Source organism: Camelus bactrianus, chromosome 8, assembly GCF_048773025.1.
Source record: "Camelus bactrianus isolate YW-2024 breed Bactrian camel chromosome 8, ASM4877302v1, whole genome shotgun sequence".
Lineage (NCBI taxonomy): Eukaryota > Metazoa > Chordata > Mammalia > Artiodactyla > Camelidae > Camelus > Camelus bactrianus.
In genome coordinates, this window is record NC_133546.1 from 46,231,409 (window position 1) to 46,250,125 (window position 18,717).

Here is an 18,717-nt window from a genome sequence, read left to right on the forward strand (position 1 = left end):
TGAATAAGCAGTAATTAAGGTAGCAACTTTGGAGTCAAATAGTCCCAATTCTGAATTCTGCCTTTCCCACTTACTTTTGACCTGGGACAAGAAACGAACCTATCTCTAAGCCTCAACTTTCTCACTTGTAAAGTGGAGATAACTGTAGTACCTACTTCATAGAGTTGTGAGAGTTGTTGAGTGCATGTAAAGTGTGTAGCTCCCAGTATGTGTTGTAAAAATGGTAACTTGCTCCATAATCTCCCATTCTTATTGCCCATCCCCTTGCCCCTCAAAAGTCAGTCAAAAGGATAGGCAGATAGGTCCATAGGTTCCATTGCCTTATTTGGGGGGAGGGGAGAATCTATGCCTTATTTCATTACTTTTTCTTATTTCTAGTGAAATAAATAGGCTATTATTTTCAGTCCATGGCCTACAAGTTTTGGGGAAGGAAAACTAGGGGAAGGGGAGAAATGGCATTCTCACAAGGCAAAGCCTAATGTGACTACATACAGCATTTTCACATTTCCCAGCACTTTATAGCTATAGAGCTGTCCTTTACTTTTTCTTACTTTTTAAAAATGAATTATTTTAGTATGAGTTAGGATTAAATACAGCTATTAGGATAGGAACAAAAAGTCTCCAGACATAAATTTCCTGTCTTAATATATGGCTAGAAATAAAAACAAAATGCATGTAAATTTTTTAAAACTAAGTAGCCCTTCAATCAACCATTTCCATAGAGAAATTTACATTCTGCCCAATTTCAAGGAAAGGACCTGAGGTGTTCAGCAAAGAATGATGAAAAATGTGATCTCCTCCTTCCCTGAAAGTTATAATTTTGTGGACTATTTTAGAGGATTGACTGTCGCAGGCCACCAGAAGGGCACAGAGCCATAAGCCACAAGGTGGGCCTGTGCAGATCCTCATTTCAGTGTACGACTCTTTGGCTGTGGTGTAGACCCTGGCTACTCCTGCAGTCTGTGAAGGTTTTTGTTGTTGTTGTTTTTTAGTTGTGGTTTTTAACATGGACTGCACTTTTCACGACAGTGCCAACTTTTCTCAGCCTCTGTGTGAATGGGGGCTATTCAAGGCTTCCCATGGCTCTGTGTTTAATGGACCACAAATCCTCTGTCTCTGTGCTACTTGGAAGTCTTGTTGAACTTGCCTATGAGGAGAAGGCAGCCCCCAACTTCTTGTCCAGCTCTCAGTGCACCAGACACGAAATCAAGAGAAGTTGCAAGGAGGTGCTTTGGAGAAATGAATTTTAAAGATATTTTCACACCTCTTACCTAAAAGATACTTCTGAAGCCCTAATTCTAAGCCATCGCTTCTTTTTATACTCTTTGTATTTTAATGCTGCTGCGATTATTATTTTTCTAGGTTGCATTTAGAGGTAGACATCTGATTGTCTCTCTTATTAGCTATATAGTTATGGGCAGGTTACCTTATTAATTAATTCATCGAGTATTTATTGAATGTCTATTTGTACCAGGCACTTTTCTAAGCACTGGAGATACAACTGTGGGAAAGTAAATACACTGTAACATGCTTACATTCTAGTCAAGGAAAACAAATAATAACCAAAATAAATGAATACAAATATGTAGTTTATCATTGTTAATCACTGATGTGGAGGAAATAAACTTTCTCTGTGAGCCTCAGTATCCTATCAATAAAATGAGAGAAACTATCACCTCACAGGATAGTTGTCAGGTTAGATGAGCTGGTCCCCAAAAAGGCTTGAGGATATACCAGTGTGGAGGAGACAGTCTCCCTCCAGGTAGCTTGCTGGCAACCTGGTAAATGAAGGATTTCTTCCCAGGCCCTTTTGACCTGCTAGAGTAGAGTAAATGTTAACTGTTCTCTGAGGATGAAATTGGCTAGAATAACCTATATGTGATTTGTTCCAGGTGTCTCTCAATTCGGTAGGTGCTATCCTATTAATTAATGCACAATAATTCTAATAATCATCCTAATAATTAATGTCATGTAAATTAAACTTTTAAAAAATCAAATCATGCTTTCCTATAAAAGTCATATTTTCCTATTAACACACATAATTTGAGAAATGCCACTATCATAGTAATCATTTCTGTTTACTACCTCTGTTGGTAGCTGTTTTAAATACCTGTAAGATATTAGTGTTATATCAGTGGCAATATTTCTGATTTTGAGAGCCAATAGGTTTGAACTTAGGCAGCCAAACATGGGATCTTTTCTCTGGTGGAAATTCTTTCTGTGGAAGATGAACACAAGTAGTCTGTGTCCTGCCACCCAACACATCTTATTCTCCCATGTTTTGATCTCCTATACCTTGATGTCAGTGTCAATTTTGGAAAAATAAAGGAGATTCTCCTGAAAATTTTGCACTTGATTTCTGAACCATTAGGTTGCAGTAATATAGTTTTAGGTTTTGATTGTTTTTTCCATTCATTTTTTTAAAAACTTACTTCTCCTGCTAAAATCAATAATGTATTTCACTTTGCTATCCCTCTACCCCCACTTCAGTTTGCCTTTGAGGTATTATCTGTTTCTCTATAAAGTGTTTAAAAATTTTTCTCGAACTTGCTTGTTTTTACTGGCTTCTCCCATCTGCTGTTGTATCCTTTACATTTGGCTTTAGTCTTTTAATAATATATTGTATAAAGTTAATTGAATGATCTTCTGTCTTTTGTCTTTTCCAACCTGTCCTAATGTAAATATTCTAAATTTTGCAGTTGAACCACCATCACTAGCTAATAGGACTGATACACCAAGTGCTAAATAAATAGTTATTACTTACATTGAGATATTCTTTTTAATAAAAATGTGCTTGTACCCGAGTAAAACCAAAGAAAATTATAGATTAATCTGAGAGTTGTTCTCTTGCATTTGAGTGGCAGAGTCTTGAAATCTGGACTGCAAGTTGGGAAAAGCACTGAACATCAAGGGAATACTCACTCACGTTTGGTTGATTTATTCTGTGTACAGACGGACTGTGGTAGCGGGAGGTGTGATTCACAGCGCGTTAGCTCTTAGCCAGTGTCCCTGCTTGAGTGGTGGTGTGAGTCTTGTGTGTCTGTATGGTGTAACGATGCCTATATTCCTGTACTCAAGTTTTCTGCCCCTTTGCTTCAACACTAAATTGATTCTTTTTTTTTTTAATGTGGACAAAGCAGTCTTATGTAAAACTTATTGTATGAGATCATTCTAACAGAGTTTTTAGTGTGACCAAAATATATTTTAATGGTTTGTTTTTATTACGTTACTATTTTAAAATAAATCTTCAATTATCGTTTGAGTGGGTTAATCTTTATTGGCTTTTTTTTTTCCTGGAGGTAGTTTAATTCTAAAGTGGCCAGCCTACATCTTGCTACAAACCTGACTGATTATAGCATTATTTTATACCTCTTTTTTATTTCAACTGTATTTCATTAAACTACTGGGGTTCATTTATTAACTATTTCTAAAAGCTCCTGGCTTGATTTCCCTCCTGCTCAGCAACCCCTCTGCCCTACCCCCGTTCTACATTCTCTTTTCTCTTACTTGCTTTCTTTGCAGCGCCTGTCTTCAGCCACATGCCCATCAAGCCTAATTGCAGCTTTGGGAGAGCTTTGGTTCGGCAGTTCCTTCACCTGGCTGTCCCTCTGGAATTTAATGTGGGTGGGATGTGCTTGTGGCCCTCGAGCCATGTCAGTGGCTGCTACAGCTCTCAGATTCTAAAGGCTGGTCACCTCAGGCCCTAAAGTTGTTTCAAGTCTAGGGCATTTTAGTCTCAGGATAGATGTGGCAGGAATAATACAATTTGGGTCATTTTGTCAATGGAAATTAACCTCTAGTTCTTCTGCTAATTTTATATAAAAATCTGTGACATACAGACTATTTTTAGTCTCCTTCAAATTATAGTGCTTGAAAACAATATACGTAAGTGTTAATATTTTTCTTTTACAACTGAGTAATACTACTGTCGTTGAATTGCTAATCATGTATTTTTTTAACATCACTTCTTTGATACCATTTAAACTTTGACCTTGTATCTAAACCTTAGAGAAATTAAAGATGAAATACGAGAACTCAAAAGGCACCCAGCATAGGTTTCCAGGGTTCATTAAATGTGGGTTATATTTTTTTCTTCAAATGAGAAATACAACTATTATGTAGTAAGTCATCTGCTGTCTTAAAATTCTGTTATTTTGAAAATTCAATTATTGCTTTTGTGCAATTTGGAAAATAAGTCACACTTAATCTGAAAATGCATTGATTAACACTTATTACTGTTTAGGGGTGTTTTCTTCCTGTTTTTTTATTTTTTAAATAAAATATTTTAAAGACACAGAAAAATACATGGATCCTTTGTGTATTGATCACCTATATAATGACACCCAGATTTTAAATGTTAATGTTTTGTCATATTTAGTCCTAGTTTTTTCCCTTGACCTTGTTTATATGTATATATGTGCAAATATTGAAGCATAATTGAGATATTTTATATATATAAAGTTTTATATGCTATCTTTTCATTTAACATCTTAAGTATTTTCCCGAGTCATTAAAATTTTTTTAATTTTAATTTTAATTTTTGGAGGGGGGAGATAATTAGGTTTATTTACTTATTTTAATGGAGGTCTTGGGGAATGAACCTAGTACCTTGTCCTCTACCACTGAGCTATACCCTACTCCTTCATTTAAAAAATTTTAGTGCTTTGTTGCGACACTAAATTTGGTCTAGTATATGAAGAGATTTTCTATTTTTAAATAGTGATAATTCTATTCCTATTTAATTAATTTTATATTTACTTCCAGTTCTTTTAACTTAATATATCATATACGTTACATGACTTAAAATACGATTTTTCAAAAAACTGCAGGTTGCAACTCATTAATGGCTCACAAAGCCAATTTAGCAGGTTACAGTCAGCATTTAAAAAGACTAGAAAAGATCAGGGTATTCTTATAGTTCTTTGGCAAAAATTGTGCACATTATAGTCGGTTCTTCTGTTTCAGTTATCTGTATGTAAATTTTTAAAAAATTTTTGACTAGAGGTCACAGCCACAAGCATTAGGAATCATATCAATCAACCCACCTCATGTATGTTAGATTTGACATTCATCTTTTATGCTTACATTTTCTGGATTGATTTATTAGAGCTGGATATATTAAAAGTGGAATAATAAAATAGTAAAACAAACTGTCCCTCTAAGTTTTAGCACTGGAAGGAGTTCTTACCCTGGCGGGGGTCTGGGCAGTGCTGATTCTTTCCCATTCAGTTTTACTTTGAGGTACTTTGAGCTAAATCAAGGGTGATGATCTCTTGCAGGTGATAAATTTTTTCATAAAATTTATTATAAATTCACCAAAAGATTGTGATTTGAACCACTGGCGTAAGTTAGAATTCTGAATTCTTGAGCATAAATCTCAGAAATTATCTCTCATGCTCTAATTCTGCCATCCTACCTCAACTCTCCATCTGCAACTACCCTTACTCTCTGTTCAAACTGAGGGCAGCCTTCTCTCATGGGCACAGATACAGTAGTGAATTCAGTCGGTTCTCCTAGATGAAGAAACAAAAGACATAAACACTCCAATATATTGAGTTCTTCTCTATTTGAAACTTAATAAATAGGTCCTTAGGTATGGCGTAATTCTTATATGCAGTAACTTTTCATCATTGCATTAAAATAAATCGTAGCACGTTTGCATGTTTTTTAATGTATTGGGGCTTTTCTCCTGTGTGGCTGTCAATTTCAAAGAATCCACTATGATTTATGAAGAGTGACAAAACTTCAGAGCTGAATGGTTGAATCAGCAAATGGGTAATAGGAGAGGTGAGGAAAGTTGGGAATAATAATAGATCTATTGGGGTAAGTTGTATAAGATAGTGTCTGCTACTCTACTTCTTGAAGTGATTTATTCTATCATCTTGCAATTTTTAGACTTTTTGACAATTTTGACACTTCTGTGTCAGTTACTCTGCTGGGTGCAAGGCATCCAAACATTAAACAAGCCTGAGGGCCCTCAAGGTTCTCATAGCTTTGTAAGGAATACCTACCTATGAACAAATAATTAAGTCACAAGACTGCAAAGGCTCCTGGGCTTTGGAGTCCAAATTATGTCTAAATTTTAGCATTTACATTACTGGTTGAATAGTGTAAATAGTAATTACTTAACTTTTCTAAGCTTTCTTGCTACTTTTCCTCATATGTAATGAGATATTACTAGTTACCTTGCATGGTTTGTGGAGGATTAGAACATATGCATGAGACAGCACATGCCTGCCATTGTAGTATGGTTTAGCTGTTGTCTGTGTCATTGTTGTTATCATTTTTATTATTCAATGTAGTAAGTACCAAACTGAAAATTTATAATAAGTACTGTAAAAGCCCAAGGAAGAGGCAACTGCTGGCCCCCGTTTCTGTGCACTGTGCTGTCATAGTTCTCTGCCTCCATTGTGCATGTATGTTCACTCTTCTTTGTGGGTGTTTGTGGAGACCCCTTTCATTTGTTTGTGGACATACTGTGTTCTTTCATGTGGGTTACTCGTCCTTCCTCAGTCCCCTAAATATAGGAATTTTTCAAGATTCCTTTTTTCTTCCCACACCTTCCCTTTCCCTCTTCCCTTCCCCTTCTTTTCTCTTTTTTCTCCCCTCAAAACCCATCCATCAATTCCTACTGCTTCAGCCATCACTACTATGAAGATGCCTCCCAAATCTATATCTACAGCATTTCCAGCTTCCTGCTGGGCATCTCCATCTGGAAGTCCTTCCTGCATTCAAAGTTAACATGTCCAAAACTGAACTCATTAATTCCCCATTAACACTCTTTTTCTTTCCAGTCCTCATGCTAGCATCATCACCTTCAGCAAACAGGTTTGAATCTTAAATTCAGCCCTTATCTTTCCTTTGCTTCCTGATTCCTTCCTGATGTCTCCCTCATGCAGTCAGTTGGCCAGACTAGCCTGATTCACCTCCACACTGCTGCCATCATTCAGCTCTTCTTTTCCATCCCTGCTGCTGCTACCCTAATTTAGGCCCTCGTTATCTCCCACCTGGACTATTGGAAGAAGCTACTCCCAGCTAATCTTTTCTCTCCTTTCCCCTGCACTTAACACGCTACTGCCAGAGTAACAATATTAGGCCCAGAGTAACAGTTTTAGTCTTTAGTTCTGATCACATCACTTGCTTGCTGACAAACCATCCATGCCTTCAGATTGCCTGCAGAATAAGTCTTGATGCTAAACCTGACTTTCAAGGCCCTTCACTCTTTTACCATCTGTTTTTCTGGGCTTGTATATCTTCACACATTGCCCAAGTGAGTAGCTCCACAGCTCCTGAACCTGTTCCCCATTCTTTTACCTGCTTATCACTCTGTGACCTGTTCCTTTCACCTAAAGTACCCTTCTTTCCATTCTAATAACTCCATCTCACCCCTACCTTCATTCTCTTCTCAGGGAAATTTGACCATCTTTAAGGCTCAGTCTGAACGCTATCTATACTGTGAGGGGCATCTCTAATAAGAAGCAGTTTTCTTTCTTCCTTTGAGTTCTGATAGCTTTTAGTTACTCTACTATCTTTGTTATCTGTTCCATATACTATTCAATTTAACCTTTTTGTAAAATGGAGGTACTGGACTTTATGCATGCTAAGCATGTGCTCTACCGCTGAGCTATCCACCCCCCCCCCCCGAATTTAACCATTTCTTGAACATGTTGTTATAGGTATTTATTATACCTCTTATTTCTTTGTGTACCTCTTGGTATAGATATGTTGAAGAAATGGAACTTGAGACAATATGGAAAGGTGCCCTAGCTGTGATTGAAATGCTGATAGGGTTGGGTTAAGGAAGAAAAACTAGTTAATAGTTGTGAAAGCTATGATGATGCAGTGAGAACTGCAGTTAACCATCTACTATTGTCAGTCTCTAAAGTAATACTTACCAAGTCTGTCTCCTATCCATATGGAACCCTTCCACATGAGCAGACAGCTATCGTGTACTCCTCTAGCTTGAATTCTCCCAACCCTTTCCTTCACACGCTGTGCTCCTGCCATATTGATTCTGGAAACAGCTGTGTTCTCCTCACTGTCCTCCAAACCATCACACATATTGTCTCTTCTCTGGAACAGTCTTTTTTTCACTTTCTCTCCCTGCTTCGGCTCCCCTGACTCCCTCCTCCTCATCCTTTAGGTCTCAGGGAGGTCTCTTTCACCATCCTCTCAGCACCACTTACGTTAGTTGTCCTTTGTCTGTGCTCCCACAGCCCTTGCTCATCTCCTAAAGTAGCTCATGCCACATTTTACTATGATGTTTAATCCAGACTGTATTATCCACAAGAACGGAGACCACACAGTACTCACCATTGTGTCCTCCACTCTCTGTTTGGCACTGTGCCTTGCATGTAGTAAGCACTTACTACATTTTTGACTGAATTCATTTGAGAACACCAACTTTACTATTCTCCAAGCTAGCATCCATTGTGTTTTTTTAGCCCTGCATGTGGCAGTAGATGATTTCACCATCTTCTGGATATGCTCCAGCTTGTCAGTATCCATCCTTAAGAGAGGCACTGAGAATAAATCATAGTGTTCCAGGTGAAAAGTATGACCTGGACTATATGAAACATATTATCTCTACCAGCTTAGAATCCAAGGGATTATTTTTTATGCTCAGAAGCAAAATTTGTTATTCTGTTTTGCTTATGAGCTACTTTTTGAGCTGTGGACATTATCAATTTATCTTTGTATGTTTTTTTTTAAGGGTGTTAATGATGTGAATTTAAAGAAGTGGTGTTTTGGAAACATTTAATTTACTCAAGCTGTTAATCTCTTCTCTGGGCTGTTAACTATTGTCTTATGTGAAAATTGATGGTTAGAAAGTGTGCTTTTCTGACTGCTCTCTTGATTTCTGTCAACCAGTCTACTACAGTTTTTTTCTTGACCTTTTCAGTAATGCATTCTGAAGGTAACGATTATTTCAGTGATGTATGATGTTTGGTGGTGATGCTAGGAATAATTCCTTAACTTTTGTCATTTTGGGAGATAGAAAAGGAAACAATATCTATAGGAGATTATATATGCTGGTAGTGGGGAAGACTTTGAGAGCTAAAAGGAGAAATGGAATAGAAGAAAGAGAAAATATGAGTTGAGAAAAAATAGATGGCAAAAAAGTAATAAGGAAAGAGAATGTAGTTTTCTGATCACTTTATCACCTACCATGTGTTTCCACAGTGTTATATATTTACTTATGTTGTCTCTTCCTTAACAGTGACTTTGGAAAGTAGATGTTGTTAACCTAATTTTACAGAAGAAGTGATCGTATGAGTCGTGCAGCTAATAAATGGCAGAAGGATTTTTCAAACCTGGTTCTAAATCAGTCACTATTCTAATGACTTAGTAGGCAGTTTGCACATGAGATGAAGTAGATGGAGAGTCACTACAGCATAATGGTTAAGCATGTATATAGGCTCTAAAGCCAGTTGACCTAGGTTTAAATCCTGGCTCTATCAAGGCTCTAACACCTACTAGCTCTGGTACTTTGGGCAAGTTCCTTGATCTCTCTGTGTGCCTCCTTCTCCTTATCTGTAAAATCAGGATAATTGGGGTACCTTTCCTCATAGAGTTGTTGTGAGTTAATTTAATTAATATATAGCAAAATGCTTAGAACAGTTCCTGGCATATATGGAGTCCTATATAAGCATTTGTTGTTGCTGCTGTTACTGTTGTATTTTTATTTTTGTTGTTATTATTTTGTGTGTGTTTCCCTTGTGAAAGGTCCCATCTCTGAGAAGTTTGAGGAAGGTGTTGTCAGACTGTTGCCAGGACTATTTCATCAGCCTGACTTGGTCAGAAGTCTCAAGGCTCATGTCCGTGAGTTAGTTCTGTCATATGCTTCATTCCTAACCAGACTCAACCTTCAAAATTTAGACAGACAGACAGACAGACAGACACACACACACACACACACAGAGCCTTATCTTCCTCTTTTCCCTTTCTAGAATTAAGAGCCAATTCAGACCTTCTCTTTAATATTATTATGCAGGAAGGGAAGAATAAAAATTTACCTTAGGTGATATATAAATAAGGATCTAGGAACATAAGTTAAAATCTGTAATTCAAAGCAAAAATTTAGCAAGAGCTCCCATTTTATATTTTCTTCTAAAACAGAGTGCTTCCCAGCCTTCCTGCAGTTCACGTCTATAGGATTTAAGTAGTTTGTTACATGATAATAAAAAACTTTGGACATTTCTGATGATTATTTGTTTCTACTGTGATATAGCTTAATTACCTTAAATCAACTTTCTTTTCCTAGGAAATTAGAACTTCTTTTAAAAAATCATTAACCCCTCTAATTTACTGACGATCACTTACTAGATTAAGGAAAAAATCTAAGTAGAGAAAGAGCCATAACTGTTTTCTTGCAGAGAACCTGGAGATCTGTCTTATTTTGAAACTAATGAAAGGGTAAGTAGGGGCCCTTTTAGAAATTTGTTTGGAGGTTTGGGTTATGGGGAGGGTGTGTGTGTCAAAATTTTTCTTAAGTAAAGAACTAACTCGTTAATTTTGGCTATGTTAACTTACTTAATTTAAATTGATTCTTTGTTCAGAATTCACCCAAGGAAGTCTTAATAATTCAGTGAAATATTATAATATAAATTTTTACTATTTTTCACATTTACAAATTATATTTGTATATCATTTATGTGTACTGTAATATACTCTATTTGATTAGTGCTCGTGAGTATTGTTCTAAGTATTAGTTTATTATAATACATTACCCATAGTTTTCTTTTTTCAGTGATGCCATTTAGTTCTCATATAATATCCATTTGCGATACTTAAACAAAAATATATTCCTGGAATGTATTCCTGGCCTTATTTATAGTAGAAATTATAAAAGTTCAATCCTCATGACCAAAAAAAAAAAAAAAAAGACATTCTTAAAGCCTAATGTTGTCTAGAATGATCATCCTTAGCGTAAATAATAAGAAATGGCAAGATATTTGCCCATGGCATTCATTTCCGCTTTACTTCTCAAATAAAAATTTTAAGTTATTTGAATTTGGTGTCATCCTTTCATTTTCTGAGCTGCTTTTCTTCCTGTGAAGACACTTTTTTACTTCTCCCCCTTACCACAGTCATCAGCAAGTTAATACCACTTCATCCAAGCCATAGGATTTGTGTTTTACTTGCTGTCAGCCACCACAAAACAGTTTAAAACTATGGATTCTTCTCATTATCAGAGCAAATGGTTAAGATTGCATGGTAGGGTATAGACAGTAGGAAAACCCAGAAAGAGGAGGAAACCAAATCATTGGACCTCACAGTTTTGAGGTGGTCACTTTCACAATGAGCCGTGGGTTTCTTTAGTTGTTTCCTGAACTCATTACTTTTTTCTATTAACTCTTTCTTCCCTCAATCCTATTTCTTTTCAACAAGTCCCATTGTCTGGTTTTGGAAGTACAGGTGTATCTGTAGCAATCTTCTAACTTGATCTGACTAAGGGTGTGGGGGCATATTAATCCTCTTCTTCCTTTACTTGTTGGCAGGGGCCTTGTACACGACAGCCAGAATAACCTCCAGTTGAGGGGCTTGGTGGTGCTACTTATTTCCAAAGCAGCTGGGCCCAGCAGCGTGGATGCCTCATGCCAGAACTATGACATGGTCAGTGGGATCTATTCATGGTAAGAAGAAATTAGTCTTTTGACATTGCTCTCTAAATTATTTTCCTACAGTGGTCAGTAGAAATCACTGTTTAGTTGTCATTCTCTGGTTCAAAGATAGATTAAAATATTTAGTAAGGTTAAAACATGGGTTTTTATTGTTCTTATCAAATCTAATAGTCTTGGCTGTTTTGTGTGTAACTCTGGTAAATTTCTCCATACCTTTATGTCGAATACTTTCGTTTCTACCTGGAGCATTTAAAATTTTCTATTCATCACTACCCACCTGCCCCATCACGTTATCAGTGTATCTCTGTGGAGACTTTCTGTGTCATTTAGTCCAGGATTCATGACTTTTAAACCTACTCAATACGGTAACTTAGTTGTATATATAATGAGGCAACTACCATTTTAGGAGATGCAGTCTACTTCAGTGCTGTATTATTTATTTTACTTTGCGTATTTTTATGGTAAAAGGATTTTTACTAAAGTGACTTGAATAAGAAACTTTTACATCTCACACATTTAGATTAAAAAATAAATTTATGAGTGTGTATTAGTCATTTTTTGCTGCATACAAAATAAACTTTAAATTTTTAGATTTGATTTTAAAAATGACTGCATGTTTTTTAGTAACCGTATATCAGCAATAAATTTATTTAATCTTAGCAGTATACTTGACACTGTGTTAAAAACATGTACAGAAAGAAGTAACAGTCTTTAGGTGGACTCTGGCCCATGAAATTAAAACCACCCTAAAAACATGGGTGACAAGGAAATTTTCCTCACATAAAGAAGTATTTCTAGAAACTTTGACTTATGGTTAATATAGCTCATTGATTTACTTTAAAAATCATTCCACATCTTAGATTTTTTAAAAAGTCCTAGTAGTCTTACCCATAAATGTTTTCTTCTGTAATATTTAGAGATGGCTGTTGCTTGCCAGCTATTGAATTCCAGTGATCTTTTCTTATTAAGAAGGAAGCAAAGATTATTACTGTTGTGGCTAAAAATGTAGTCACAGATCTTCCTCCAGCCAGGATAATTTTGCAGACCTTTTACCATTTATTCATATCAGTGTCTGCCCTAGAAGGGATATCTTGGGATCATTTTCAGTCCCTACTCACTCTGAAATAATTTGTATTTGTTTAGTGCTTTGTAAGTTACTAATCATCTTAGTGACAGTTATCCCATTTGATCCTGACAATAATGCCATAGGTAAGATTTGTCGTTATGCTTCCTTTTGAGAAAACTGGGTTTCAAAAATCTTGAGATTTCTTTTCAAGGTGACATGACTGGTAAGTGAGGAAAGTTAAGGCTCTCACTATAGTTCTTTTACTTCCAAATCTCATGTGTTTTTTTCTTGATTTCATTCCACTTTTCTAGTCAGATTCAAAAGAATTTATTTCACTTGTGGATTAGACTAGCCATTAAATTAGTATACCAAAAAAGGTCTTCTTGTGAGTATGTCTTGGAAGACTTCTGAATGGAAAACAACTTAGCAGATCTTTAATAAATCTACATCCTTCCCTCAGCGTGTTTGAATTAGAGCTCAAAACTTTATCTTATAAATTTCATAGAAAAGCTCTTGGCTGACTGATTTCGTTGAAATAATTGGAGAAAATATGTAGCGATCTACAATGAATACCAATAAACTGTTTGTCCCTGGAAAGGAAATGAACCACGTGTCACCTTGTATCCCATGTATCTCTGTTTCCTGTTTGGAACTCCATTGATTTTTTTCAGTCTGCCGGCTTTAACCATTTTATTGATCAGTCATCTGCTCTTGCATTTGGGTAAACATACATACCTCTGATGAACACCAGCTGTAGTTTACCATTGCTTATCCTAAAGTAACCGTTGGAAAATACTATTCGACACCCAATAGATGTTCAATAAATATTTATTGCATAAATGAATCATCCCATTTTACAGAAAAAGAAACTTGATACTGAGATAGAGACTTGTCTAAAATCCTCTAGGTAGAAAGTGATAAGAGTTGAGATTTAAATCTGAAGTGTATACCCTTTCTACTATGCAGATACTGTTGTGTGCACTGCGATGTGACCTCATGTTTCCAGTTTCTTTTATAGCCTCTCAGAGACAGCTGCCTTGCCTTCTGATCCTTCACAGGAACATAACGCATTTGGTAGATGATTGCGGTAATATGAGCAATTGTGAAAGAACTCTGCAAACGAGTAGGTGGTACGTTATGAATATAAAAATTTTCCAAATAACATAAATGAGTTTCATACCCAAGTGTATAGAATCCAGTTACATTCAGGGAATAATCCTGGTGTGTGGTTCCAGGCTGTTTTCCTGTAATCAGACTTTATCTAGTAAGTCATTGGTGTTGCTTGGGTGTTCTACACACTTGTTAATGTGAAAATGTAATTTGGCATAGTACTATGAGAAACCAATCATTTGTTTCTCTGTCCCTGAAGTCATTTGTTTGGCTTCTACTTCCTTAATTGTTCAAGTGTAACTTTTGCTGGAGGCTTGTATCTATAATGCCACAGTGAATTATTTAACATTTGAGGGAAGTACTGATTTGGGAGCTTTTTAATTCACCTCCAAACTACTGGGATTTACATTGTTGGTGTTTTTCTCTCATAGACTTGACTTTGATGTCAGATAATGAGACCTGAGTAAATTACCTAAGGGAACAAAAGTGAGTTAGGTGACCTCTTTTGTTTGGCCTAAGGATATAACTGATGGATGTAACTTGTGGATGTGTCTAGTGAACTTATCACATAATGGCCAAAAGAAGTAGAATTTAGGTTAAAATATAATAACTACATTTTGAAAAATAGGTAAGCGAGTCACATTTGTAAAAAGGCACTATAAAAATCTACCATAAACTTTTGCCAGCAAAACCATGGGCTTTAGGTTTATTCCACCAATCCTGACTTTAAAAATTGGTTACAAAAGTGATCAGGCAAAAAAAATATTACTGAATTTACAAACATCCCCAGCCACAACTGATAAAATAAGTTTACAACTTACTCTGTTAATGATAGGCTATTTTTTTGTGTGTACAAAAGACACATCATTATAATATATAATACACAGTATTACAAAGCATAGACTTCTCTAGTGTAACATTATCAAGTTTAAAGAAATGCAGATGAATTTTGTGACTAATAGTTCAGTTTTCTCAGTTGGTTTAGGAAGAATTGACTCAAATATTTCTCATCTATCTAGCAGTTATAAACAAACCACAAATTTTCACTTTACCTTCATTCCCTGAAATTTCCTAGCACCTCTTGTTAACTGTCTTAGAAAAGATTGAAACAAGTTTGCCAAACACATTATCTTTTCTTCCTGAGTATTCAGCTAGACCTACATTTCCCAACCTTCCTTTGCAGTTGACTTGGCCATATGAATGAGATCTAGCCAATGGAATATAAGCAGAAGTCATATTTACTATTTCCTGGCCATACATTTGCAGTACCCCTTAAGCAGGTGATCTTGGAAGTGACCTATTCAAGATGAAAGGTGCCTACATCCCTTGGAGGAGAGCCACCTGTCCATCAGAAATATCCATATAGACTTGATGAATGAGAGGAAAAATCTATTTGTTCCACCACTTAAACTTTAGGGTTTATCTCTTAATAGCAGTAGTGTCTTAATTAATATGCCTTTACTGTTTCTGTCACCCAGTTACCCCAGTGAATTTGGTAAACCTTGATTTTGCCTTCCATGCCCAATAGACCATCAGCTGACAAGTTATTTACCTTCTATGTCCAACAAACCACCAACTCTCAAATCTCTCCAGGTCTCTTTTTCTTTCACTTTCCACTCTCCTATTCCAGGCCTTTGTTACTTTATGTCCAGATTTTAGCAATAGCTGTCTGTTGGGTCACCCTGTCTCTAAATGTTCCTCCTTAGTATTTTTCCTATTGAGTCTTGTTAAATTGAACACCCTATAGTCCATCTGATCACTCATTAAACAAATACTAAACACTTACTATGTGATATGCCAGACACTGTGCTTGGTGCAGGAGATACAAGCTGAATAGTGTGTAGTATTTACTCATTGACCTTATTAGCACCAAGCCAGGGAACATAGAAGTTTACAGACAACTGTAATACAATGCTATAGATACTGTAAGTAGAGTATAAACAGAATTCTGTGGAGGAATGAACTATGTTGGGGGAAGGAAAGAAGAAAATTTCAGAAAAAGAGACCATTTGAGCTTTATAAAATAGGGAACTTATTAGTGGGTTTTGAAGGTAACTAGGAGGTCGTCAATTGGAGGAAGGCAGCTAGGCAAAGGGTTTGGTAAAAGGTGGTTATATTCTAGGCAGAGGAAGTAAGAAACTGACTGACCAAAGACGTGGTCTGGAAGTACATAGCAGGGGCCACAGCAGTGCCAACACTGTAGTGGGCACTCAGTACATAACTGTTATATGAATGTATGAATTATCAGAATAGAGATTAGCTTCATTTTGCTGTAGGTGTTATGGGTTGAATTGTGTCCCCCCCACAAGTTCATATGATGAAGTCCTAACCCCTAGTACCTCACAATGTGATTTTACTTTGAGATAATCAAGTTAAAATGAAGTCATTAGAATGGGCTCTAGTTCAATGTTCTTATTTTTTAAAAAGGGGGGCAGGAATTTGGACACAACATGCATATACAGGGAGAACACCCTGTGAATGTGAAGATGGTCATCTGCAGGCCAAAGATAAAGACCTGAACAGGTTCCTCCCCAGAGCCCTAGCAAACTGATACGGTATAGAATATTCATGAGGAGATGGCATAGAAACAGAAGGCTGATGTCAGATTGTGAAGGGCCTAAGGAATTAGAGCTATATCCTGGAGAAACAGTGGGGAGCCATCCAAGAGGCAGCAGAATAGACTTGGAATCTGGAAACAGACTATATCACCTACTAGCTGTGCCTCAGCACATACTTCAGAGAATGGTTTTAAGAATTAAATGAGTGAATAGAGTAATGCATAGCGTAGTAAGCATCCTGTGTTTATTTTTATTCATAGCTATTAGAAAGGTCTTTAAGCAAAAGAGTCACATTAATATATCTGTGCTGTAGAATGTAATCAGCTGAAAAGATAACCCAGAGAGTTGAGGTCCAAAAGGTAGAGAGGACCAGCCAGGGAGTTACTGTAGGAGTCTAGGTGATTGCTGAGAGGGCAAACAGAGACCTCGAGAGATTAAGGAGTCTTTACCCAAAGCAAGAGGTTAGCAGTTGGCGGAGCCAGACTCAAACTCATTAGGTCCTTTGATCTCATTCCATTTTCTATCAGCATTTCCCAATTTGTGCTTCATTTGGGATGAAGATTTTACTATATGGTCAGTGGAACAAAAGTTCCTATGATCAAATAAACTTGGGCATGCCAGGTTAAACAGAGTTTAAATTTTTTTCTGTATTTCAGAAATCTCAAGAATTGTTCGGTATATATGGTATGCATCATGAATCTTTAAGATACTGTTTCCCAGTTATTTGACTATATAACCCTTTCATCCTTGTCAGCAGTACATTTTATGGAATGCTGCAAAACAATTCAGTAAATGTTATTCTATGTCAGAGTACCTGACTTGGAACCCTAACGGGGACACTGTGAGGCAGAAATAAGGGTGTCACCAAGGAAAAAAACAAAACTCAGAGAGGTGAAGTGACTTTCTGAGATTTCACATTAAGTGATCAAGTAGGGGAAGAAATATATAATGTTGGTTTATAATTTGCCTCAGTTAAATCCTGTTCCATCACGTATTTGCTGTGTGACCCAAGGCAAGTTAAGTCACCTCTCTGTGCCTCATAGGTTTGTTGAGTGGATTAAAGAAGGTAATATGAATAAAACAGTGCCTTGAATGTAAACTGTGCTTAACAAATGTTGTCTCTTATTGTTATTTCAGACCCCTGTCATGCTGCTTTATGTCCTTTATTAGCTTTCTCACTCCTTCAGGGCAGTCACTTAGCTTTTACATCTTTATATCTCACCAGTGTCTTGGACTTAGTATTCATTTAAATCTTTGTCTGGATGACTGAATCTTCAATATACCTAACTGTTCTAGACCAAAATAGACATTTGAATCATGTGTTTTATAGTATGTGCCTTGTAGAGTAGTTGAACATGGACTATAACTTACAGTCATTGTACCTTATTATGTCCTTTGCAACTTCTAAATCAGAATATGAGCTGTAATCAGGTGCTAAAGCACTCTTCGTGCAACAGTCTAAATTTTTAACTTACTTATCGTGTAAATCAATATATAATTGTGATATATAAAGGATGAAAATAGAAGTGTTAGTGGAGTATCACAAAAAAACACAAAAAATAACAATTAAAAAGTATTGCCCAATACCTATTGAATTTTTTAAAATCCCATCAGAAGTTCATTTTGTTTCCCCAGTGTTTCAATCTATTCCTTTTTTTTTTTTTTTTTTTTGACTACATTTTCTTTTCTCACCTGTGTCATCTGTAGCTTCCATTCTGTTGTCTATTTGGCTTGAAGGTTTTTTTTTTTAACATCCTTTGTTGTGGTATAATTCCTGTACAGTAACCTACACATATTTCAGATGTACAATTTGATGAATTTTGATAGATGTATACACCTGTGAAACCACCACCACAGTCAAGATAGCTAACATTCCCATCACTCCCCAAGAGATGCAAATTTCGAACTCCCAGTTTATCCCTTCCCACCCTCTTTACCCCCTGGTAACCATTTGTTCTCTATGTCTGTGAGTCTGTTTCTGTTTTGTAGATGAGTTCATTTGTGTCCTTTTTTTTTTAGATTCCACATATAAGCGATATCATATGGTATTTTTCTTTCTCTTTTCTGGCTTACTTCACTTAGAATGACAATCTCCAGGTCCATCCAATGTTGCTGCAAGTGGCATTATTTTATTCTTTTTATGGATGAGTAGTATTCCACTCTATATGTATACCACAACTTCTTTATCCATTCATCTATCAGTGGACATTCAGGTTGTTTCCATGTCTAGGCTATTGTAAATAGTGCTGCTGTGAACACTGGGGTGATGTGTCTTTTTGAATTATACTTTTCTTTGGATATATGCCCAGGAGTGGGATGGCTAGTTCGTATGGTAAGTTTATTTTTAGTTTTGTAAGGA

At 36.3% G+C, this 18,717-nt stretch overlaps 1 protein-coding gene across 5 annotated transcripts in view; it reads left to right on the forward strand.

Annotated features, from left to right (window-relative positions):
- Window positions 1-18,717, forward strand: part of PDSS2 (decaprenyl diphosphate synthase subunit 2) — a 186,159-nt gene that overhangs the window by 54,180 nt on the left and 113,262 nt on the right. For 4 of the 5 annotated variants that reach the window (XR_012508681.1, XM_074368554.1, XM_074368555.1 and 1 more), the window contains exon 2: window positions 11,502-11,636. The exons of the other annotated variant lie outside the window; for it this stretch is intronic. Coding sequence is in view for 3 of the 4 variants with exons in the window: in XM_074368554.1 (XP_074224655.1) it covers window positions 11,502-11,636 (135 nt within the window). In the remaining variant the exon portion in view is untranslated. The remainder of the gene's footprint in view (window positions 1-11,501; window positions 11,637-18,717) is intronic. 5 annotated transcript variants of the gene reach the window in all.